The sequence below is a fragment of the Nipponia nippon genome, unplaced genomic scaffold (genome assembly GCF_047370975.1).
Source record: "Nipponia nippon isolate SJK-2023a ecotype South Korea unplaced genomic scaffold, ASM4737097v1 scaffold_4, whole genome shotgun sequence".
Taxonomy (NCBI): Eukaryota; Metazoa; Chordata; class Aves; order Pelecaniformes; family Threskiornithidae; genus Nipponia; species Nipponia nippon.
The window spans coordinates 22,892,059-22,919,047 of record NW_028262358.1 but is presented as its reverse complement, the minus strand read 5'-3'; the positions used below and the strand labels follow the sequence as shown (position 1 = coordinate 22,919,047).

At 36.3% G+C, this 26,989-nt stretch overlaps 1 protein-coding gene across 2 annotated transcripts in view; it reads right to left on the bottom strand.

The window, feature by feature from the left end:
• Positions 1 to 205: 205 nt before the first annotated feature.
• Positions 206 to 26,989, bottom strand: part of GPATCH2 (G-patch domain containing 2) — a 127,100-nt gene continuing 100,316 nt past the window's right edge. For both annotated transcript variants that reach the window (XM_009472941.2, XM_087776946.1), the window contains 2 exons: positions 16,579 to 16,661; positions 206 to 3,974 (listed from right to left, as the gene is read on the bottom strand). In XM_009472941.2, coding sequence (XP_009471216.1) covers positions 3,805 to 3,974; positions 16,579 to 16,661 — 253 coding nt within the window. In that variant the 3' untranslated portion in view covers positions 206 to 3,804. The remainder of the gene's footprint in view (positions 3,975 to 16,578; positions 16,662 to 26,989) is intronic.

Genomic DNA, 26,989 nt, shown 5'->3' with positions numbered 1-26,989 from the left:
GTACTAATAAAAAGGTACCTATAGGTTAACGGTTGGACTCGATGATCTTAAGGGGCTTTTCCAACCTTAATGATTCTATGATTCTATAATACTATATGTAATATAATAGCTTTAGCATAATATGCATCTGCTTGCTACAAGATATTAGCAACCTTAATTACGTTTTCAGAAACAGCATGTTTTTGTACTCACCTGTGTAATAATAACGCTATTGAAAAGGGCAGTTTAAAGAAAAGAACATACAAAACCCATGAAGAACAGAGTCTATTTATTTTATTTCATCTTGCATTTGTGTTATTAAAGCAAAGCATTCTATACATATTATTTAGCTATTTACGGCCATTCTACACCCATTATTGACCTAATTGCAGAAAGACAAATGCAGGAACAAACTTGTTAAAATAAGCATATTGATAATGCTTCTCTGACTTTGACAAATATTTATTTAAAAATAAGATACTGCTCATGGGTTTCTTTTATTAACAGTTAATGGCGCAATTCACAGAACTTGGAGACACTGTGGAACATGTAGCAAAACGCAATGCTGAAAATACATAATGTCTCTTCTCTTCACTAAACACTCTGCATGGGCAGAATATTATGGTAATAGCTGAGCTACTGATTAATCAAACACCTAGATGGAAAGAATCTGGTGAGTGATGGAAGGTAGCTTTTAGATACAAGATGATCCCATATTTATTTATGTAGGCAAAAAACCTTCAGTGTCACAGCCAGTAGGAATTACTATCTGAAAATAATTGTCTATGTATTTTAAAATAATGTGAGCCAGCTTTATAGCAGGTATCACAGTACGATTGCAATTTAGGTATGGGAAAGACCTGAAGAAAAAAAAAGAAACAAACCCAAGTACTCTGACTTGTTTCAAAGCCATCTAACATTGCAATGGCTTAAGAAAGAAAAAAAAAGTACAATGCATTTTTGTTTTGTTTCTTAACGCTAGTTTTAACTGTGCAAAATCACACTACTGGAATATCTTTAAAACCACTCCTGTCAGATTTGGAAAAAACAGAAATGAAATTATAGTTTAAGTCAGAATGGGAATTTTACTGCAACATAAAAATATCTCAAAACACTACATCAAAATATTTTAACAAATCACTTTGTTCTACAGCTTCTAACCGATAAAGTTGACTGTCAGCTGTGGCATCTATGAGAATACCTGCTGAAAAACAGACAGGGTGTATCTATCTCTATATCAAAATCAATTTCACTAGTCTTAATGTCTAACAGTTTCTCACTAATAGACTGATTTACAACAAAAAGTTGTAAGATTTCCAATCAGACTAAATAGTTCTTCCATTATGGTTGTTTACTAGGTTGGCTGCTTCACTGTATCTGTATGAATGGATGAATAAAGAGTTGAATGGGCTAAAGAGGTTTTCTCTCAATATGTACCCATTATTTCCCTCTGATCTTTTTAAAACAGGAAACATTTTCAAGTACTTTTGGAGCTGCAGACTGATTTCTTGAGGAACTACTGCTATGGTAAATTGCACAGAAATACTTCAAACCAGTGTTATGTGCGCCATACTCAGAATTTCCAGCCCAAGATACGTGGGTGTTGTAGCCAAAGCACAACAATGCAACTTTAACAGAGAATGAATATTCCTTCACAGTTTTGCAAATAGAGCTAGAACAACCAGAACTTAAAAGAATCACTTTCACAATTCACATATTGAAAGTTATTTTAAGGAATTTTTGATTGTGGTGTACAATACAGAGAGGTCTTTAGAATTCACTTGCTCTCAGTAGCACATTGCATTGAAAGAATGGGGGAGCATGCCACAAAAATTCATTATTGTAAATAACACTTATACAAGTGGGCACCTCTACTAGCTGCAGAATTCCAGGGTTTCAGCCCTTTGCAATTATGTGGCCCTGAAATTCTGTGGATATGGAATGTATTCAATTCAGTTTAGTTGTGCAAGAGATATTTGAAGTAGCAAGCTCACATTATGCTATGCTGCAAAACCTTCCAATAAAAAGTATGTGTGTTGATTATAAATCCCAAGTCTGTTTAAAATTTCTTACAATTTCAAAAAGCAAAACCACACGATCATATCATGTATTTAAACAGCAATAAATAGTCCTCCTCAAACTCAGAGAACATGTGCATTCAGCTATCATTAAAAACAATAATATCAGGTACTAACCTTTCACTCTACACTATGTGTATGGTGAAACAATGTTCCCAAACCGACAGCACTCACAGTGGAAAGCATGAACATTTCTTTAAGCAAATTCAATGCTATAATGCTGCTGCTACTTCTTTTCCTAGTATTATTTTTCTGGAAAAATGGGTGAGAAAAATAAAAGTAATAAAAACACTTCTTAAAATTCATGACTATTTCACAGTCACATGAAGGAAGCTGTGCTCTTTTTATTCTAAGGAAATATCTTTGCAAGCATCTGGAAGTAAGTATTTCTCTCTGCAGTTTGGGTGCAGAGGAAGGGGGAGATCCTCCTCTTGAAGAAAAAAAGACTGGAGAATCAAATCCTGTTCCCTCTGCGTCAGGGTAAATATTGCCAGCTACTACGGGGGGGCAGGATTTTCTCCTTAGTCCATCTGAACAACAGTTTCCTTCAGCCCTATCATTTAATTTTAAAGTGGAATTTGTTTTATACTGCAGACCAATAAGTACCCTAGGAGCTTGATTGGTTGGTGCTTAATGAAATTGCTTCTGCTGACATTAGATACATTAGGATACTGATTAAAACACTTAATGATCCCTCTTGATTTTAAATTGCTAGCTTAGATTTGCGAGATGCCATCAAAGTATCTTTTTCCTTCCTTTCCTCCACCCTAATCCTGCTTCTCCTTGCCCTTTTTCTGTTCATGATCCTTAAAGGTTGTGGCTCATTGGCACCAGCACGATCACAAACCAAATGATAACACGATGTTGAACACTGCATTGTTTCACATATGCCAAAACCCAGAATATAAACACTGAAAGACAGTCATCTCTAAAATACAATTTCCTGGTTCAAAGCTCAAACTATTCTTAAATGTGGAAACACTGAGGATTATTAATATAAAGGGAAATCCAAAGTCAGAATAAACTTCAACTTTTTGAAATGTTTGCTGAAAAAAGATAATCCTGTAAATGTAAAAACAAGTATAAAAGCTTTACTTTTGAGCTTGAATGTGGAAGACAGTGATAATGGTGTTGGAACGGCATTCCTATGACAACAAAGCCATTTTTCATGCTCTTATACAAAATTGCATATCATATCACCTTCCAGTGGGAAACGTGTATATCTTATGGACAAAATGACAGCTTATCCTCAAATATTGTTAAACACTAGAAATACCAGGTTTGGAAACTTTGCCTGAAAAGGGGGAAAACACAACAGCTGTAAAAAGTTCAATTTTCCTTGACAAATCTTATCAAGACTCTCGAGATGAAATTATAGTTACAAAAAAAAATTTCCTTATATACTAAAACCTGCTGTGTCAGAAGCTTTTATGAAAAAAAGCGAATATACTGAATTTTATGCTTAATACAAACTTTAAGACCACAGAAAATAAAAAAAAGTAGAAGTTTTTGTACACTTTAGCACCATTATAAAGTTAGACTCGAATGCCGATTCTGTCACTGTGGCTGTACCTTGCAGCTGGTGTAGCTAATGTGAAGCACATTGACTTCAGTGATCTTTGAGAGAAGAATAACTGGATTTGCTGATCATAACGAATAATATGTTTGCCTTTTTTTTCTTTTTTTTTGGTCTTTTAAAATTGATTTTGAGCTTTCTTTTCAATCGGGCAGCCAGAGTGCCTTTCTGTCAGCTAAATCCAAGTCCGAGTCCTTTTGGTCTCTGGATGGCTCGTATTGGCTCTGCTATCCCTTTGCCGTCTGGTCCAAGGCCCGTGCCAGGGGTCCAGCCCATACTCTGAAGCATTCTGTTTCCAATGTTGTTTTCTGGGATTGGTTGGGTGTTTTCACCTACAAACCCTGAGATTAAAGAAACACACAGCATTAATCAGCACTGCCTGCCATGTGGAGAAGAGCAGGATAATCTCCCTTAAAGCTTTAAACCTTCTTATTCTCCTAATTCATCTAATATGTTGCTAGAACAGGCTGTCTTTGCACATGTTGACCTCCTGATTGCATATGATTCTAAATAATACAGTCTTACGCTTTGCTTTATTTTTTTATGTTTCTAAAGACTCACTCAATTTTAACGGATGAGAAATATTGTCACAGATCTTTTACATTCCAATACAGTGGATTTTATATCAGTCTCGAAGAACATGCATCACCTGCACAAGTCAACCAATACATCGGCAAGATTACCTGAATTTCTTGTCCTATACAGTTACTAAGCTGAGGTACATCATAGTACCACAACCATCTTTCCATTCTTAGCAATATTTATCAATGCTCAAGATCTCTTTCAACAAAACACAATAAATCATTTCTGATTAAACAATTACAGCTGCTACAGAAACAGTACAGACAAGGGGTCTACTAGTCTGAAATTCAGCTCTATCTTTACTCAGTTTCTCTTCTACTGAATGTTGTAAGAGAGATTTGATACATCCAAGTTTAGTTTTGGTATTTTCAATACCATTAAGTGTTGTTTGCACTTTTCTCTCCATACCATCGAGATCTCTGAGAAAAGCTGCACACATACTGCAGAAAAGATCATCAGGATTGCAAGTGTTAATATAACCTTTTTTTTTCTACCATGAATGCATCATAAAAAAGAAAAGATTGCTAAGTAACAAAGCTGGTTTTTTCCCCTCATCAACCAAACTCTTCAAGCTACAGTTTGGAGATGATGCATAGATAAGCCTTCCCATATATAACTGTCTTGCATGAGGGATACAAATGATATTTATTTCAAGAATCTGCAGTAAAACTTATCAAGTTACACCATATGAGCAATTTTAAAAAAAGCTGAAGTTTCTGAACACAAGCAGTTGCATGTAGGCAGCTGGATTTTGTTTTCAGCTTTGTTCAACATCTCCCTCCCCCTGACAACAGCACAGCCCCCCCCGCCACGTGCCCAGCTTCAAATATTATCTGTTTAACTCTCTACCTATTTATTCTGGCCTGCTACTTTTTGACAAATACCATAGAAGGAGACTATGGTTTTGTGTTTTTGGAGACTATAAAGTCTTCGATCAAGAATTTACAATTGACAAGAAGCTGGCTCGTCATTATATTAACTTACTAAACAAGAACACAAGAAAAGTTGAATATGCACTTCTGAAAAGCCTCATTTAACACACACACACACAAAAGGCAAAGCAGTGGAAACCGCATACACAGACCGAAGTTCAAAACGAGAGGTGCACATTAAAAACCTCATGGTGATTGTGATGATGAATTCACAGTACTCTGGCATTATCCACTATAGATCTGTTCATATTCAGTAAAATGCTGGCTACATAAAAGGTAGACAGCTTCCTAGTATCTCAGTTTCCAAGTCAAAGAAAAAGGGAAACGCATTGAGAGAAGGCATCCTTTAATACTGGTTTGAAGCTATGCTTAATACTAGGCTTAAAATAAAGGCTTTTAAGTCAGCAGCCTCCAGTCCCCAAGAGGGTTCCTCTTGAACTGACCAGCACAAAATTCAACGTCCAAGACTTCCTTTCATTTCAAGCCCCCACAGGCAGAGGCAATTTTCATACAGACGAGTCCCTGACACTGCCTGGCATACACAACACAGGCTTTGCAACCTTCTTAGTTATACTTTCTAGCTCAAAAAAAGGCAAAGAAAAAAGGCCACTGTTCACCAAAAGTTCCAGTAAACCTCACAGGTAAAATCCTGGAAGTATGTTTTGGTCCACTTCTCACAACAAGCGATGGTAAGAAATGGAGCATCGTTCCAATGACCGTCTGGTGGAACAATTAAGGGGGGAAACTTAAAAGGGAGGAAAGATCCAACAGATCTGCCAAGCAGGAAAGAGCAAGGGTAAGAGTATATTTGATGACATCTAAGAATTGGAAAATACTAAACCATTCATAATGCTGCTTGGGCAAAGACAGCAATGCTGCTGGAATGGTACGCAAGGCATAGCCTGAGACAACGTAAACAGCTTTTTTGTTAGTCTACTTGAGGGAAAAACCCACAGACCTTTTCCTGTAACAGATGTACCTTTCTATATGAATTTCAATTCCCAAGACAACCAGAGGAACCTCACAAAAAGGATATATAGAAGATTTGTACCCTGACGTGTTATTTAATAAACTGATGTTTCTACTTTTAATATTTTTTGAGGTAGCTCAATGTTTTTCTTCTGGGATTGACATGATAATTGGAATACTTTTTGTTTTTAAAGACATACAAGTACTTCTAGAATGTATACTATAACTATTTTTCCTTCCACTGTACATACTTTTCTATCTCCTGTTAGAAGACTGAAACATCCCCTGAAGATTTCTGTTTTCTTCTTAAAAGTCACCAGATTAAAAAAAAAAAAAAAAAAAGCAGAAACCACCATAAATTTGGCTTCACAACCCACTTTTGGGCAAACAATCAAACAACATACACTGTCCAAAGGATAATGTGTTTGGAGGCTTTGTATTGCAGCAAGAATAAGGCAAAACCAAAAACCCACCCAACTGGCCTATATTACTAATTGACTAATTACTCCTTCTTGCAAAGGAGGTGAATATGGATAGCTTTTATTTTAATTGTGAAAAATATTTAATATATGTAGGCCACTCTCTTGCAGTACAGACAGTTTTTACATAAATACTGTCTTTAATATTCCTGCAATTTTCACCCATCATTTGAAAAATTTATCTGTACTGCAACATATTTTACTTGACTCAGAAGAACATGGATAGAGGTATTGCCCTCTTCCTCCATTCCACGACCAATCAGCAATTGGAAAAAAAAAATTTGCATTGCTGATTGACTGCATGACAGGAGAGAGCTCGTAAAAATCATGCTACACTGTGTGCTATTCCCCTGACCCCCATTGTGGTGCTTTGGGCTTTTATTTTCTAATTAAAAGCAGTAATTGTCCTTGCAATATTCATCTTCAAGTTCAGTTTTTAATTCATGCCTATGGCACTTCTTGGACTAGCCAGTAGGGCCTGTTAGAGAGAAGGGTCCAAGCACATTGGCCTTGCAAACGACTGTGCTACCTCTGGGACATGTTCAGTCTCGACCCACCCAAGAGCAAGAGCAAAAGCAACCCATTGCACCCTCCCACAAAAAATAACTATGCAATATCAGATTAAGAAGAAAAAACGGGGATACATTTTTCTAATTTTATTGCTGTATGAGGCTTTGTGGAGTTCCAGGAGTTACGAGGAAGTCTCTGTACTAATAATTTGTAGGAAACTCCTGTGCAGAGCCTTTTCTTTCTAAAGACTGAAAATGTTTTTAGCAACCGTAACAACTGGGTTCCTGATCTACCAGAGGAGTAGTCTGCATGTAGAAGTGGCTGCCATTACACAAGTGAGAAGAAAACACTGAGGAACAGTAATGTGCTTGAAAAGACAGCACTGTAAGATCGCCTCAGTTATGTTCCTTCTCTTCGCAACACTGCCAACTGAAATAAAAAAAAAAAAAAACACAGATCAAGCCTCAAACCTTTGTGTATATGAATAGACACACTTCAAGGTCTACACGTATTATACATGTGACCTTACATACACAGAATATGGAACCTACGAGTAGAAAGAGGCAAAGCTGGGAAGGGAAAAACAAAAAACTCATCACATTTGTTTAATTTTGGTATGATATTTATGATGGCATTAAAGGCAGGTTTCAATGAAAAATAAAGGTATGTAATTTTTCTTAACAGATGTTGAAACAGGTATGTCCTGGTTAAACAGTACACTAGCATTCAGTGCCATACCCTTGATTTTACAGTGATTGCCATGAATTAATTTAATTCCATCTGTAAGCTAAAATCAGATCAGAGGTCTAATGCTGCTGCAGGCTCCACATCTGTTTAATCATTTTTGGATACAACAGCTTGCAAAAGTTCAGGTTTTAAATTTGCTTCATATTTAAAAAACAATGTTACACCAGTGTACAACATCTTCAAGCAGGAAATGAATGAGCCTATGCACAGTTTCGATCTGACAGATCCATTTTATTTACAAAATGGTTCTGAAAAAATTAAAAGCTCACCAATTAAGTTATTTATTATGGAATAATAAAGGAACTGTGACCCCATAAACCACTACTGTTACAATATTTATTTGTATGGTCCAATTGCTGGATAAGATTAACATCAAGCATGTCTGGTTTATATTGGGGTGAATAAAATCAGAATACAGCTAGGTTCAATCTCTTAAATAACCCTTATTTAAGAAAATGTTCGTGGTTTGTCCCCCCCTCCCCCCAGGTTGTAAGAAACAAATGAAGGCATACTGAAGCAATTTCATCTCTGGCCACCGAACTATTTTTGATGTGAAGAAAACTGGTTTTTAAACAGTTCTGAGAAAATGACACTGTACATAAATATAGTCTTGGCCTTTCATCTTTCTTTTATATGATTAAGACTTGTGAGCAGAACAGCGATGCCTTTGCAGAGCATACCACAACTATTATTTCCTCTTCTATCGCTCCCAGCAGCCTTAAATCCTTTAAATCCTTTCCTAGAAGGATCTCTTTTTGCTTGGGTAATTTTTGCAATACATGGCCTGCTAACCCTTACCCCCTACCCTGGATCTCACTTATGTCTATCACAGCAGAGTCAGTCTTTCTACCTCAAATCTTCCAAGGAGCATTGTGGATGGTAATTCACTTGCGTAATTGGCTCAAGAGATGAAAATCTTGTATCTGCCTCTCTTAGCCACTAATCTATCCAGCTGACTGCAAGCCTAATTGGCAGCTTGTTTAGTAATTTGGCTCCTAAAGTGTTGTATTGATATTGGATAAACAGCCAATGGAAGGAGAAACGATACATGCTGCTTCACTTTAAAAGCTAGTGCACTTTCCCCCTCATTTTCTGAAAGCATTTAATATTCCATCTATTCTTTTTCTTTTCTGACTCCTCACTAGACAGACGCTCAGAACAGCAGGGACTGATCCTGATACACAAGACAATTTTACAAGGAATTTAATCAGAATAATACATTGCTGTAGCATATCTTTTTATGCCAGCTCTCCCTAACTAGCAAAATGGGAATCAGACTGCCTAGATGTTTATATTCTTAGAACTGTTTTGGATAATTGCACAGTCAGCATCATGAGCATAGCCAACAGCCATACTGTGATTTTTAAAATCAGTACCTGCAGTGGTTTTCAAAATTCTGTATACTATGGCTGTATATCTTAAAAAAACCAGTTATGAAAATGCCGTATTATTTAGGTAAATATTTGAGATTGCATTTTTATACCAGACTTTTATACATCCATCACAGGGAGCTATCTAAGCCTGGGTCTAAAGAATAACCTTAGAATGATTATAGTTCAGGTGAGTCTGCTAGCAGTGTTGGTTTATTCTAGCTAGCAGAGAAATAAAAATAGCAGAGAGGACTGAGCCATAACTTCAGTAGGTGTTGGAAACCTCCATATTTACCGAGCCTCCACAGCAGAGTTTGGTTAATGCCTGCACTGCCATAGTTTCATTCCTGCTGCCCCATTGCAAGGGGTATTCAAGGAATTGTCACATAATTGCAGCATGGGTAAATGCATTCTTTCTTGCAGCATAGACCCTAAAGTTAAATCCATTTTCAACCCTCCTGAATACATAAACATAAATCCACACACTGATGAAAACTGAGACACTGAACTTCAGGTTCAACTGGTCATCCAGTATCATAGATCACTTGGAACTGGATTTGCAGGTGCCCTTCTCCTTCCATGCTTTATAGGACTACACTGTGTGTAAAGTGTAACTTCTCGCCCGTTCAGTCTTTACTACTACTAAAATTGGTTGGGAAGAGTTTGAATTATTAGATTCCCCCCTCTGTAAGGGGAATCTCTTTGAATACCCAAGACTGTCTTTTCACTTGGGTCCAAAGGGGGTCAGTTTTATGCCTTGTCTATGCTGACAGAAAGACTGTCCCTGGACAGCATTTTGGAAGAAGCGTTCTCACTGGAGGCCATTCCAAAGTTCTGCTCAAACCCATTGAAAAGCAGCAAAATTGCTCCCTTCTGATAAGCATTCCCCGACTTTTACAAAAAGACTTGTAACCTTACACTGAAACCCACAGGGAAAGGATTTAAATCACAGTAATGCTCTCAAAACAGACAGTGCGGTTATTGTTAATTTCAGCAGAAAGACTGAGGATTAATGTGGTATTAGGACTATGCACATTACAGTAGCTCTGTCTGACCCTAACCCAAGTTGGGATGGATTGCCAGGATACTGGAGGTGAAGTTCCACTTCTATTGCCTATTCTGTGCCTATGTGGTTGGAGTACAACCTTCTGTCAAATTATTTTAATTTAAAAATGAAGATTAATTCATTAAGACTAGGCAAATACATCTACATATTGTTTACTATGGGCTAAATAACCATTTTCCTATTTATGTACGCAAACAATGCTCACTGAGATCCCTCTATCAGTAATGAAGGCATCAGTAAATCTTAGTTATTACATTGGCATTGGCAGTCTCAAAATATAGGTTGAAAGGTAAACTTTACTTACAAAAAAAATAATCAAAATTTCCTCTCATTGTAGTGGCAATCAAAAGCAAAAATTTTCTTTATGAAATCCAGAGCATAACAGGTATCTGTGACAGCTTTTATCAGAAACTTTTGCACCCATCGCAAAGACTTTATAGAAAGACAGAAAACAGAAATCCAAACTTGCCTGCACTAGAAACCTGATCAATGAATTTTATATTCTCACCATATGAAAATATTTTTTTATATCTTAAACAGTTATTTTTATTCCTCTGAAGTGGCAAACATCTTCTGCATAAAGCTATCCAGTTTATGCACAAGGCTCCTTCCTTATTCAAAAAGTAAATTACATGCTAACAAACCTTTAAGAAAAGTGATTTTTGCATAATCTATGGCAGGGCCTATTTGCAGCAGCACTCCCTATTTCCTTGGGAGAAAGAAAAACTAGTCACCATCAACTGAGAGGTTGTTGTGGAGAGATGGGATAAGAAGTTATGTTGACTGGGGGAAAACTACATGTATTTCCTCCTTGCACGTTTTAACGCCCAAAGCGTCTCTGGTTAACAAAAGTCCTTTGGTATTACCAGCATAAAGCAGACTGTCAGAAATTTCAGGTACTGCTTTTATTGGTTGAGTTCTAGGAAAACTGCACGATGTACATCAGCCCATCTGAAAAAGGTGATGGTTCTAACAAACTGCATCTAAAATGGAGGTGGCTCCTCTCCGTGGGGAACCACTTTATTATGGTACCTGGTTGAGAATGAGCAGAACTTGCAGAGCACATAACTGACCTGGAGGAATGAGTCTCCCTGCTGACACCTTTCAGTTTCATGGAAAGCTATTCCTCAAGCATACAACTGTCTAATGAGACATACCTTTGGAACTTGAAAAAAAAGCCTGGCTTAGCCTTTTTTGAGCAGAAATTACTTATATTTTAAGGATGCTCTCATTGGTGATACTCTCTGTTAAACTGGTTTATGATTCTTGAAAGTGAAGTCCAAAAAATCCATAAAATCATAGAATATCTCAAGTTGGAAGGGACCCATAAGGATCATCGAGTCCAACTCCCAATGGAGGCAAATTGAATGCTTTTCACAACCAGAAAGAAACAGCTACCTTAGGAAAGACTCCTAGAGTAATTTGGGAAATTATTTTTGTACCTTCTACATTTCAGAAGATGACAGCATTAGAAAAGACAGGTACAGCCTTCTTCTATCAACCTGAAGGTTTCTTATTGACTTTATATTGGTTGTATGTACAGCCTGAAGAATATTGTCTTCTCTCTGGATCACAAGAAATCCATCAGGGAATTCTCAGTATAAGCTTGGTTCTTGTTGCATCATGGATCTTTTCTTCTGAAGTTTGTTACTGAACTCTCCTCGTTACTCTGGTGTTTATATGTAAGGGGCCTTGCCTGAACCAATGACCTCAAGCTCAACATCAAAAGTCTTTTGCTCTGAAGCAGTTCCCAATACTGGATGGCACTCTGATCTTTTAATTTTTGAACTGATTTAGAAAGACGATATGGTAGGAGAAAAAAAAAAAAACACCAACAGAAAGGAGTCCCTAAAATTTAATCTGCTGCAGAAAGCAACCAAAGAAAAAAAAGAGTATCCGTAGGCCAGACAATCAAGCAGATATGCTGTATACGCCAGAAAGGACATTGGTAGACTAAGGATAAGAAATGGCACAACACAGTAAGGGAAAGTGCTCACAACACATGCCAATGTTGCATTGTCCCGTGCAAAGGGATTTCTGTCTATGGAGTTTGTACATTTAGCAGATAGAAAAGCAGTGAATGAAGCTAAAAAGAAAGTAGGCATATAGTAGTTTGTCTAGAGTTTTGGAAATTTATTGCCAGTTCATCCAAGTATACAAAAGTCTACCCTTTCTCTGCAACTATCTCACTAAGTTGACCTTCACCACAAACTTAGCCTCAGCCACCTCTGTTATCACAGTGTAATCACAATCTTTTTCAAATCATCATTTTGGTACTGCAGATATTCAGGTCTGATTTTTAATCACTGACATATTAAGCATCAGCAAAATAGTTTGCTTAGCTGTTCCGTTGGCAATTTTTAAAAAGGAATGAAAACATGTACCTTTTGATTACCTTGTTAAAGTGAGTCATGATGGCATTATAGCAGTGCTCAGTATTTCTGCTGTAATTAAGAATCTGTCATATTTTTCATTAAAACACATTCTTTAAAATGAGACTTTTAACTTGGTCATTTCAATCAGTACCAGCCTGCAGTGTAGCATGCAATGTGCCAACTAGATAAAGAAAATGACACCTCAAATTTGCTTTTGCAAAATGTAAGTATTAAAGTGCCCATAACATCCACAATAATTTATATGTTTTATATGCACATACTCTGTATTTTAACTACAAACTCTTTTTAAAATTAGTTTTTGCAGGTTTTCACCACCGCTCCAAACTGTAAACCATAGTACATAAACATCAGAGCAAAAAGACTGTTTTCAAATAGAAATAAATGGCTAGTTACAAGGCACAAAAGTAAAACTTAAGTTTTTTGTTCTGAATCAAACTTTCTACATTCTGTAAATTAAGTTATTAACATCCTGCAGATGTGAAGCAGAATACGATGTTTTCCAACATTTAAGATTTAGAGGTTTCTTATTAAAAAAAAAAAAGAAAGAATCTAAAAGGTCTTGGGGATTTAACAGGAGCTGAGTGAGAAAAAAGCTTGTACAGAAGAAGACAGTCAACAGGAAAGGAATTGGGGTAAATGCATATTCAGTGTATGACATGGTGTCTAAAATTCTATAGCATCTACTGGTTTGATATGAGACTTAAAATAGGTAATCTAAGACTGAAATTACTGTAAACATTCCCAGTGCATGTGTTTGAAGTAGTAACAATACTGTGCAGAGAATGTCCTTTCTCTTACATACAAATTCTTTTTCCTTTTTTTCTTTGTTGCTGTTTTGTTATTATTTTCATTAATACTGGACCCAGTTTTGGTAGGGCTATTTCCATGATAACGTATTACTTCGTCTAAGAGGCTTTTAATCAAACTTGAGGGCTAAAATGAAATATGTCAGGGTGTCGTATGAAATAGCTCTACCACTCAGGTAGTCAGGGAGGGCATGAAGTCATTGAGAATGACCTGGTCCCAAATCTGACTAGAATCACTTAAATACTAGTTTCATGGAAGAAGCTGGGCAAAAAAGTAGATACTTATAATGTATCACACCTAATTCTTAAAAGAAATCATAGGAAGTAAACAATTTTTACTAGATTTTTTTTTTAGTTGATAAACTAATTGATAAACTAATTAACTATGTAGGTTCAGTAACACACAGATGGGGCTATATCAAGCATCCACAAACCAGAAAATTTATCTTTGTAAAAAATGCAGAACAGGACACTCCTGTCAGCTCCTAACAATCCATACCTATATTATCTCCCATTTTCTTCATTGCTTTTCAACACAGCTTTTCTTCACCTTTACAAATGACATTTTTGAAACTATAAAATGCTCCATGCTGCTCAAACTTTCTTGCTTCAATAGTTTCTCATTGCTGTACAAGTAAATCTACATCCTTTGTTACTAATATACACAAACCTATTGGTATGTGACTTTGACTCCAGGCTGAGAACAGGCTATAAATTTAGAAATCAATATCTAACTCTATCAATATTCATTTTACTTTTTCAATACAAAATACAAAGGTGAAAGAGCAGTAAATAAGCTGGAGTACTGAAATAAATTCGGTGTTCTTGTCACAATTAATAAATGTTTAACCAATAACACTGCTTGCTACAGAAGTCTATGGCTTCGTAAAGTGCCTGAAAGTAGCAGGTGCTACCCTTGTGAGACTTGAAACCAGAGAACGTATTTTGATACTTCATTAGGATCCCCAGTCATTCTCTCCAGTACTACTGAACCTAAACATATAAATGACCATTTTCAACACTGTGCAGAGTGCTACAAGAATTAATTTACCAATGCAATTTATTAAAAAAATGCAGATGAGAATTTCAAAAATACTGTTTTCAATGGATTCACTTGTATTAGCGAAACTTTGCTAAGTTGCAGCTCAAGAAAATGTTTGCAGTTAATGACTCATTTACAGACAGCCTTTCAGATTTTACTATGATGTTAAATATGGATGATTATTAGCAGAATGCTTCTTTTCATTTCCAACTTTTCTTCATGTAAATATACAACTTTTGTCCTTTCTTTCAAGAAGAAAGTTTAAAAATTCTTCTACTGAAAATCTAGCCCTTCCGTTCCTGTGTCTTAGCTAACTAAAACTATTGAAAGGAGAATAATCAAATAGTGATCTTTCATTTTAATCCATATTTCCAAATGTATTTCCATTTTAAAAGGAATCTCTGTTTTTTCATAAAATGGTACGAGATACTGAGAAACAAAAAAGGCCTGTGATGGATAAGCAATAATTTAGCTGTGGGAAGGTTAGCCTTTGAGAAAACTGTAATAATTTATAAAATTTTATACATTATCTACACATATGTACAAGTTTACTCAGTTTACCAAAGTTTCTATTTGCTTAAAAATTCACAATGATGAAATGCAGAAAAAAACCTTTTATAAGACCACAGAAAAAATTCTCAATCCTCCTGCCGAGAACGAAATTGAAAAGATTACCTTGAACTTGAAGAGAAAAAAACCACACATTAGTTAAAAGGTACCTCATATGATACCTTTATCCACCATTATTCTCTGTCGCTCTCCATGCAAAGGCAAATTCTGGGGGCAAAACAATCTCTAAAATTGTGAATATATAGATATGTAACACTGAATGATCACATAATATATTTGCTTTAGTATCAAAATATTGGCTTTGCAAAGTTATGCAGAGGAGCTGGCTTGTAAAATAAAATACTGAACGCTGAAAGCCCAAGGTAAAATGAATAATAAAATGAATTTCATGATATTTCATACCCTCTCAGTACAAAATGACATCCTCTAGTACTTGAAAGTTGTGAAGTGAAAATCACCTTGTAGAAATAATTATATTATTCTCTCTTCAGCCATTAAGTATTTTTCTTTCTCACTTCACATATGTTCAGAGTCTTAGAAGCTGACCTATACATTCTCTTTTTCCATACTGCTGCCACTAAGGTGCTTTAATAACATTTTCAATATTATTCTTGGTCTGTTTCTGCCACTGAGGTTTGAAACAAAGAAGTTTCAGGAGGGGGAATTCAGCTGGAATACAAATATTAGGCTTCTCTACAGACACCTATTTAGAATATATTTGAAGAACTCTTGTGTGTTGCATATGTTGCTATAGTAATTGATATATGACTAGGACATGCAATCGAGATTTCTGTATTAGCAATACATAAAAAGCCTCACACAGGCACACACACAATCTAATCCTTCCAGTATGCACATATATAATTAATACAACAAACTGATGAGAGTCCTATAAATCACTGCTAACTACTGAAAAAGTTATTTCACAGCTGTGACATCAGCAAAATGCATCCAATGGCTGTGACCTCGCATCTGTAAAATCTTTCAGAAATGTGCTTTCAAGTGCTTCCTATTTAATCTACAGCACTAATTTTAAAGCTGTGTTTCACAGCCTTATTGTCACATTTTCAATTGTTTACCCAAGAATTCACATTGTATCTTTATTTTTCAGGATATTTATAGTATTCATATGCATTCCTCACAAAAAAAGATACCTCAAGTCTTCTACCTTGTAATGCTTGAACAGACATAAGCAGTAATCTTTACTGTCTATGATTCTCAGTATATGAAAAAAAATTTATCCTCTTTAAAGAAGTGCCATGCTACAAAGGACTAGAAATTGGAAATGTTTGAGGGAGAATTAAGAGAGCCTATTTATTTCTTAATCTCTATTAATAAATAAGGATAGCACATATCTGAAGTCATATAGAAAGTTACTAAATTTATCAAGCATTTCCCCAGGTCACTGACCTACTGCTTTATATTTAGAGATTTAACATCTTGTGTTCTGTGTTCTGTCCCAGGGAAATTGGTTACCTGTGGGTCCTGGCAGGGGAGCAGCTTTCCTTCTCCGTTTGATGTCTCCCATGCACAATGATCCTAAATGTACACTGGTTTGCCTGCAAGTAATTATAGAAGAAAACTATTAACAAAGGAAGAAAACCACCACATAAATGCACAGCTTGTATAATCTGAACCTATATCAAAACATTCTCAACCAAGATGAAGCTGCACAGTCAAGCCACCAATCTTGTTTATATCGAAGCATAATTATGTTTGTTGACAAGCGCTCAGTTATCTAAATACAGCATCATAAATTGTTACTGGAATGAATAATATAAAGGGAATGCTTTTTAATTTTCAAAACTGGCAATCTTTCTAGTTCAACATAAAACAAAAACACTGTTGCTCCTGACAGGAAAATAGCTAAGATTAATTATCTAAAGAGATCACAATACTGTTGGTAGGTTATCAATTGGCTAGTAACGCCTGACTGTCAGAACAACATTTATTACATGAAAAGTACTATCAATTTTTTTTTTAAGGTAAGATGAAGAATGAATGAGAAAACATGAAACAGTAAACTCTTGAAAGGTACATGAAATAAACTTGTAGCACACCAATTTGTCCTCTTCTAATTCACTGGCAAGTTGGGAGAATGATAACACAGAAGCACAGTATCTGGTATACTCATTAAACAATTATGAGCTTACACTTGGAGACTGGAAAATTGGTGGAGCTGCAGAGGATGGCAAACAAGCAAATCTTATTGCATTAAAGCCAGCTATTAGAAGCCAGATACCACAGAAAAGGGTGAATTTGGAATTTCCAAATATTGAATTTTGGAATATAATCTTAAAGGACAATTATAGCTATTAGTTTTCCTAAAGTAATGTACAGTGCCTGTAGAATGGAATATATGTAGCCGGGATTTTTTTGGAATGAACTACAACAGAAGGGGAGGAAAAAGCAGTAATTTCTCAACTCCACAATTTTAATACGTCTCCATAAATGTTACTGAGAACTGTGATTCTTACCACAGTAGTGTAGTGAATTTTGCCAAAATTACAAGCTGAGAATTGCTTCTGATAGTCTACTGTAGCATAGTAACACTGTCACTCACAGGATCTGGTTTCAGTGTGGATATATGACTTATCCTTTACTGCATTTATAAACTTTTTAAAGCTGTGCTGCTTCTAAATGAATAACAAATGGTCATATAATGTTGAGAGACCTCAGATCTGCTCAATAATGTAAAAGAGTGACAACAACGCTTTGATGAAAAAGATGACAATGTACAATCCTCTACACACTTCTTTTAAAAAGATACAGTAAATTAACAAGTACTACAGTGCTTTAACTTAAATAGTAAAATATTCTAAGAAATTCAAGTTTCACACTGAAGTGAACTCTAGCTTCACCTAGTGCACCCCTATTTCAACACTAATTTAATTCTCTTTGCTTTAAAACAGATGTTTTCCTTGTAATTCTTCTAAGTTGAAATTGCATCCTATTTTAACATCCAGAAACCGAACACAGTTGAAGTAGTATATTAACAGGGTGATAAATTTCAGTTCTAAATTTAGAAAGACATCAAGAAGTGTAACCCTTTCATAACTGATTGCACAATTATTAGAGACAAAATATTGAAGAGATGTATATAACATTGATATTAAACACGCAGAATAAGTAGTGTGGTAAATTATATGTTAAACAGTGTGTAACTCTCAGTTTTCTCTTCTGAATGAAAAAGCGAGAAAGTCACCAGGAATATAAGTAGGATGAAAGATAAAAATTAATAAAGTCAGGCAATTGAACCTGAAGACCTGAGCCACAGCAGTAACAGCTGGCAGCGTTTGAGTTATTTTACCCAGAATTGATTATCTGTTACACTACATTGAGATATCTAGATTATTGATCTGTAAGATTATGGTACTGGGGTCTCCCCACTTTTCCTCCAGGCACACCGAATGGAGTTGCAACAAATAACACTAAGTAAGGACTACTTTGTTATTGTTGTCACCCTTCATGTAGAACATAGCAGTTACTTTTTAATTTAAAATCAATGAACGTCTGAAAGGCAGCCTTGTTCCTTCAGCATAAATGAATCATTCGCCTTTGCCGAGCACAACAACCTGACCACCAGCCAAGGTGAGAGTGGGTATTTCTTTGTTGTCGTTGAAAATTCTGTATACCACAAATAAACAGCAATATGCTAGAGCACCAATTAAGCTTTGTCAAACCCAGTTTTATGGCCACTAACATCAAACATTAAGCTAACTCGCGATTCTAAAGCAGCATTTACTTTTGCCAGGTCTTAACATTTGATACGCATTGTCAATGTAGATCACAGCAAAACAAAAAGCCTTTTTTTTTTTTTTTTCCTTCTTTTTTTAAGGGAAACAGCCAAGAACTATCACTGCTCTGGCAGGTTAGAGACAAAATAAAGTATTATTCTGAAGCTGCACAGTACATTTTGAAATGCTTGTAATGGGGGTATTATAAAGTGGGGAGAACTCTGACCCTCAATCAGGCTAAGTTCAGCATTATGTTTCTTAGCATTAAATCAGAAAAGTGCAGATTACAGAAGGGAAGAAAGCTATTTGCCTGACTTCTCTCTACTTACCCCTAGCTTGCTTCCAGCTATCATTTATAAATAGTGCTCTGGAGGGAAGCTAGGCATTTTATTAGGGAAAAAATAAAACTTGTTAAGACCACCTTGCCTGAAAACTTGGCTTTTGACGTGCTGGTGACAGGGACTGGAGCAAGCAGTGTCAAATGGAATAATTTTTAAGGAAAGACAACAGGAACTTGTCGCCTCATTGTATGCATTTACAAATAGAGGCTTTTCAGAGTATTAGGCCTAGTTAAAGCTGCCCTCTGGATAAAAAGTGTTCCCGAGCAGCCTCAGACAAGCTTGGGAGACAAACAGATGTGACTATGGTCCCTGGCGTTTGGCAAGAACACTCACTGTCAATAAGAAAAATATGAGCATGGACAGGGCATCAGCTGCACCACGGCCGAGCAGGCCTGCAAGTGTCATAGCAGCGGCAAAGTTGTGGCAGAGGGAAATAAGAGGGCTGCAAAAGCCAGGCTGGTGTGAACTTACACTAGCATGCCAAGATTTTTTTTTTGTTGTTGTTGTGTCATGCCTCAATGTATTAAACAAAAACACTGGAAAAGCCACTGTCAATTTTTATTCATTTTTCATCTCGCTTACTGCGCTTAGATTCTCCATTCTATGTGGTAAATAAAAGCCTCAAAAATGAAGAGAGACCGGGAAAGGCAGAACCACAAAAAAGCTATTGAAATAATAAATAAACACAATAAAAAGTACTTTTGATACAGAAAATACTTTTATAGAAGCAGTGACACGTAAAGCAATTCACAAGCATCTATGCATTCTGGTGACAAACATTCACTCAGAAATTTTGTTATCTCCTCCTTAAAATAGCTGCAGTCTCCCCACCATTTCCTTCTTCAAGGTAATTGCCCTTACTACGGTAGTATGCCTAGAATTGTCTCTTTCAATTCCCCAAACGTTTCTATCCATGCCTACACAACACAACCTCTTTTTCTGTAATTTTCATAGCTCAATACACAAGTATTTTTGATAAGTACCTTTTCTGCAGTTACACACATTCACCTCTCCAAGACACAGGCTATGTCAGATTTTTATCTACCCTGACCTTTGTGGTCAATGGATCATTTGGTTACATTCCCCAAATAAACGTTTCTTCTGTAGGGGAACCTACAGCTGCACTACTTTAATTGCAATCCACTCTCTGAGCAACGGAGCACCCAAAGTGGTTCATAACTCTTTCACTAGTAGTTACCACCTTTGCTGCTACTGAAGCTAGAAGTTCGCTGGTCAAAGTCACTGAGAAGGATAACACAATATAAACTGGGTGTAGGACACCAGATAGTCCCGAACACGAGTTCCACCTCTCTGGTTTATTACATGATTCTCTAATCATTATCATATCAAGTGTAAAAAAAAAAAAAACCAACAACCCAAAAAAACGCAATCCACCCCCCCAACCAAAATGCAAAACAAGCCCTCTCCCCAGAATTAGAAAACTCTCTTCAAATTCAGTAATTGTTCCAGTCCCTTCAGAAAGACACGATGAAGACAGTGTTATATAGCAGGTACCTTCACACGCATTAGTACAATGGCCTAAACTAGCAAGACTGTCATCTCATGTGGGGCAACTCTGGGTACTAGTTTATTAAATACAAAATGTTTGCGTGTTTATTTTATGTTTCATTGTAACAACACATCTGTTGATCACTTTACTCTGTCTGGCTGCTGTTAGCAGCTGTCACTTTCTGTGCAAGCTGCAGTGCTTTATTTGATATCAGCGCAGTTGCTTTTGTTGGTGCACTGTAATTGTGACGATGGTTACAACATCATTGAAGGCAAACTTCATTTTGTCCCTTAGTGTATTTACTGTCAAACCATTTACCAGACAATGACATTGCTAAGATTACTTGTAAGTAACGGAGGTGATGGTTTTATGTTCTGCTTGTGTCAAAAATGAATAAAAGTACTGATTAGTAACAAAGGCAGATGTGGTAGATTGTATTTTTTGTTTAACAGTATTTAAGAAAAATATCTGTACTCTAACTTGGAAAAATCCTATGCTGCATACTATTACGATGCAATAACGTTTTCAAGAAGCCTGATTTCTAGATCACAATTAGATGAATCGGTAATGATCAATACTTGCCTACCCATTATATTCCAATTAACATCTTTCTCACCTGAGCAACAAATCCACAGTAAATAGTGGCACACCGTTCTGCCACAGTATCAATGCATTCCTGCAGATGGCTGTAGAACTCTGCAAGTTTATCACCACCGAATGCTTCAGCTAATGTAGAGGCTTGATGAAAGTTTGTAAGTGAACTTCTTTCACAGGAGATTACAATAAGCAAGAGTTGACTGGCGTGCATTTAGAAGGGACTTGAGAGAATTATTTTGAAGGGGAAATCTAATTGATACTGTCAGTCCTCAGTCTTAAAATATAGGTACAAAATAGATATGAATATGGATATGTTTGAAGAGAGAATGCAGTGAGGACCACGACTCACTTTAAGTTTGAAATGACTGGACAATTTCTCATAGACTGAAATTGAGTTAGAAGTGTGTGAAGCAATGTTCACAGCAGCAGTTAAAAATGAAAAAAACCAGAACTCACGATTGCATAACAGAGAAGCAAGCCAATAAAATGATTAAAAAAATGGGATGTGTGGAACAGCTCAATTTTATAAAATCAAAGAATAATCTGAGCAAACCTCCCATTATTTAAGTACCTTTTAAACAAAAGTATCACCGAAATGGTTCTCATGTCCTTACACAGAATGGACCTTTAGTAGAGATTATCTCACTTCCTGCGTGGCTTAAAATGCAGACACTTCTGTATCTGGGGGACAATGGAAGTGCATCCATTAGTGCTGCTTAAATCAACTTCAGCTCTTACTGTGCCTTTCTAAAACTCCACAAATAGCAGACAATGGCTTCAAGAGCATCCGAGTCCATGGAACAGTTTATGATCAGTTTAGAGGTAAGCACCATTAAAAACCTGTTATGTATGTACTTCTAAACGTCCAATGACACTATTAGCTAATTAGACAAGATGAACACAGAAATCTACACTTCCATTTGACTGAGTCTCCAAAAGCATGGACTTAATCAAAAGGTGTCACGTCCAATACGTGTACTAGGTAATTGGTGCTGTAAATTCGGGAAGACTATTCTGTATTATCTGGGTATAAGCAATACTTCTAATACTTGCCTCCGGTATGTATCTCAATATAACCACGGAAAAGATGCATGATGATTTCATAATATTACACTGAAATATGCAAGGCGCATTTGTTTTTGAGGAAAAATATATGAAAACCAATGCTAAGGAATTTTATAAGGAAAGATTTCCTCTTCCCCTTGTAGCACACAGCTTGGCCAAAACATGGACACAGCCTCTGGTCTCCGTCTGAATGCCCAGAAAAGAGTAACATATGCAGTAATGTATGTGCCCCGTGGACAATTAGAGAGGATGGCTCCTCGTCGATTCTGAAGAAGGTAGCTACCTTCTTTCGCTCTCTAAAATATGCATAGTACATGTGCACTTCAGTAGACGCACAGGACACTACTCTGAGGTCAGCGTTTCTGGGGTGAAGACAGGTAAGAGTGAACAAAACAGTTGCTTTAAAATGAAGATTTGGACTCCACATCTTAGTATTATGGTACAGGGCAATCTTGAAACACAATTCAGTAATGTTTTCTTAAGAACATTTGAGATAAACCTCACTCAGTAAAAATGTACCTGACTTTAGGTCAAATCAATGTCTGAAATCTATTTTGTTATTTGTCACAGAAACATGTCCCATGCATGTGTGCCTGGTGGCAATCTAGGCAATCAGCGTACTAAATGTCTCAGCATTCACCACAATCTACACCAAAGCTACTGTGACAGCTGCATTCCTGGTGGCCAGTTCCTCACCTGAGCCTTTTTCCCAGAAAAAAGCACTTTCGATAATGGGACACAGATTGTATGCTCAGGCCGTACTTATGTACAGGTCTACCTCTACTTCCATCAAACCCTCTCAGTGAATTAGAAGAATTTCACAGCTTTTGTAGAACCTGCAAAAGCAGCATTGATGATAGGCAGTATCATGAGACAGATTCCTGGAAATCAGAACCTTAAAAATCTTGGTTTATAGTTTGCTGCATTTAGTTTTTAATATGTGAAATAAATCACAAATTCATACAGATTCTCTCATGCTAACTTTCTGGAGGCTGTAGAAAGAACCACCCCCACCTTTCCCAACACCAGAGTGTTGACAGTGTTGAAAGGGTTTCTCTCTTGACTAGGAGTGGTAGACCAGTACTGCTGCAAATTAGTCCTGTCTACGAAATACATTAAAAGTCTTTCCAGAAACTTTTCTTTCAGTGCTGAAGAAATGGCAATATAATAATGAAACACAATGCATATGCAGCATATATATTAATTTTTAATGCCTATGAAAAAGAATATATATTTCTTCTTGGTATCGCTTTTCTCAGATACCATTCAGGTGAAATCAGTTCCACACTTGATTCCTCCACATCCTTTACAAACAGCAAAGCTTTTCTTCAGACTTGTCTAAAGAATGACATCATCTATACAACAGATTGCTTCATCTGCCTCCACAAGTGCAAAAACCTATTACATTAACCACAAGCGCTATGCACTTTATTTTCCTTTTATTAAATCTTAAACAGATGCGACAAACCCATGCAATTCTATCAAACTCCTTTCATACTATGCCAATCTGTTCACAACATAACTTTAAATATAAGGGTGACATACCTGCATTATTGAAAGTCCTAGTGCAATCCTATTATGAGAAGAATACAATCTTCCCCTGGTCTCATCAGATTATCTCATCACCTAATACTATATCCCAATAGGTTCCTTTCTGTTATTTTTTTCTGCACTTTTAAGTGCCATTCAGACACAGTAGTAGTCCAAAATTTACCTGAACTCTACAAATGTACAGACTCCACACTGACATAATTTTAGCAAACACAATGGAAAATAAGAACTTTATCACTACATATGTTTTGACACCCAATCTCAAGTCATTTATGTACTTTGTGAATTGAGTCTCTCAAAAAAATTGTGTAGTAGAGGCCTACTGCCCTCAGAAAGGATAATGCATTGTTTTTTCTTGTTTCTAATTAGTAATTTAAGCATATGTTCAGCATTTAACTCTAAATGTTTGCCTTTTCCCCAAGCTCTAAGACAGCTGTCCAATATGTGAATGCCAGAAAACATTTAAATATCAACATCTGTTGAATTATGTTAATTTAGTGTAATATAAATGGGCATGAGTTGGAATTGATCAAAAGTATATGAATTACACAAAGGCAAATCCAAACTAGTATCTTGGTGTACAAACAAGCCACCAAGGAACACTGAGGGAATAAAACAAAGAAATCCACTTCTGTTAAAAATTAAATAGCTAAAACCTACAGTTTTCTTCAACAAATGCCATGATTTCACATTTTCAAGAAAGGAAATTAATATTTATACTCATTCAGAATATAAATTTTGTATTCATTCATTCAGAATATTTCTAAATATTTTTGACAGTAAGTTCCATTATATTTTTGTCAAGCAACACCTGATAAAAATGAATAATGCTCATGTGTCTAATGGTGAAATGTAGTTAGAAAATAGGTTGCAATAATGGAATACCATCTTGTTGCAGAACAATATTGTTTCAAAAATTCTAAAGCAAGCGTTCTTTTGTTTCTTCATCTTGCAATAACATTGTCAATATCCAAAACATATGGGCCCTGATCCAGCTCTGAAGTGATTTGGAAAATATCTTTATGACTTGAGCAATAACTATGGGCTTGAACAGATACTTCCACAGAAGGACTTGATAGCTTACTCAGCTACGCTATTTCTTCCAGTTATTTCTGGACATATATTTGTTTACTAAGTATGATATTCACTAAATAAAGTCAGTGCAGGACAAATCTACTTTGTTGAAAAGACTTTAAAAATACATCCTACATATATAGTTCTGGATTACACTCATATAGAGTTAGGTTAAATTACTTCAAACATTAGCACCATATTCAAAACCCTTTACTTTTAGAACAGGTACACAGGAAGAAAGAACACTACAAAAATCCACAAATATCTCACATAGTAGCTTAGAAATGGGACAAGGAAAATGTCTTATCAGGTTAGAAGCACTCAACCTTTATATCAATTTCTTTCTTTACCTCCATGCTGGGAAGGTGAGCAAGCATGGCCAACTGGAATGAATTTGGTCCACTATAAGAGACCGATAATTCAATTAATGTAGGTGAACGGCCAGCACAACATAATGATTTTTAATCAGTCATTCAGACCTAGATCTGGACCAGTGATCCAGAAGCTTTTTGTCATATTACAAACACTACAGTTAGTCCTTAAGCTACTGCCTTCCAATCAGTTCCAAGAAAATAACAGCTCTGCAGCTGGACCCCAGCATCGTTCTCCTCCTTAGTCCCTCCTGCTTCCCTATTTTTAATATTATGCTTGAGAAACACCTCTTCAAACAATCTAATTGTCTGGCCAAGACAGTACAGTTATAATGCAGTCGATCTGATAAACAAAGATATAATTGTGTGCCAGGTGGGACTGGGGAGGGGGGGGGGGGGAATCACAAAAGCTAACTGAACATTAAGCAGATTACGCTTCCTCACACTCTGCGCCCGTTCCCCTCAGTAACTGTCATGCAACTCCATTGAGTACAAGGGGTCTGCAGGTGCAGGAGTGAATGTGAATGGAAAATTCGACTTTCTAATAACAAAGGAGAGCACATAAGAGAAAGTTAAAGAAACATTGACTTTTTTTTTGTCCTTTCTAGTTTCAAAATTCTTTAATAGCAAAAACTTCCCTTATGTCCTCCTGCTCTATATTATTAGTGATATTAAAACTTCTAAAAATATAAAGTAACAGAAGCCTTGGCAAAACAAATTTCCAAATCCAAAAACAAGGAGGCTGAACAGTGTCCTCTTCTTCCATTTGGCTAGGACAGTTACTGAACATTAGTTTCCAGATAGGCTGAAATGTATTGTTACAATAAATGACCACAACTTCAAAATATCAACAAAGAAAGTAAACATGAAAATTCTACATAATTTGTAACAAACTACTCAAATTTTCTTCTAAACTCTTCCTCTCCTTACACAAAACCACAGTCTAGATAGAAGTCGGAGTGCCTATGCCTCAGTTTTAGTGAATGTGTGTCAGTGGATGCTGTTCTGTGTATATGAGGTTCAGGGATCCCTCCAAGCTTAGTAGGAACTCAATGTAAAAATTGCACAAACAGTTTAATTTACAATAAGCACAGAAAAACAAAATGCAATATGACCTCTTTTGATTGCAATGTTGGTTAACAACAGGTTAAACAGTTTGTGCAACTACAGTGCAAGTTACTGCGCATAGCTCCTGCTCAGACCTTAAAACAGCAGGAATGGTCTTCACACCTCGGAAGCCCAAATTAACTTTATCCTTATGCCGTTAGCATTTTAACAGGTAAGCTGAGACAAGCAAAGCTTGAGCTTTGGAGAACAAACACAAGCGGAGGGCAGGGGGAGAGAGGGGGGGAGAGAGAGAGAGAAAGTCTAATACAGTTGAGTGTGAGAAACAAGCATACCATGTGCTAAATTTCAGGTACTTGAAAGTGAAAAATTCACTAGCAATTCATTCAGGGGAAAATTCAATCCAGGTGGTACATCAGGAGGATCCAGAAGTACACAATTTCTAGGGGTTATCCGAGTTTTTATTATATATATTTTTTAAAAATCAGGACTAATTGACTTTCTGTTAGTTAACGTACTAATGTGTAACTGGAATTCAATTTTAAATGACAAATTTCCTGTATCATTTAGCACTTC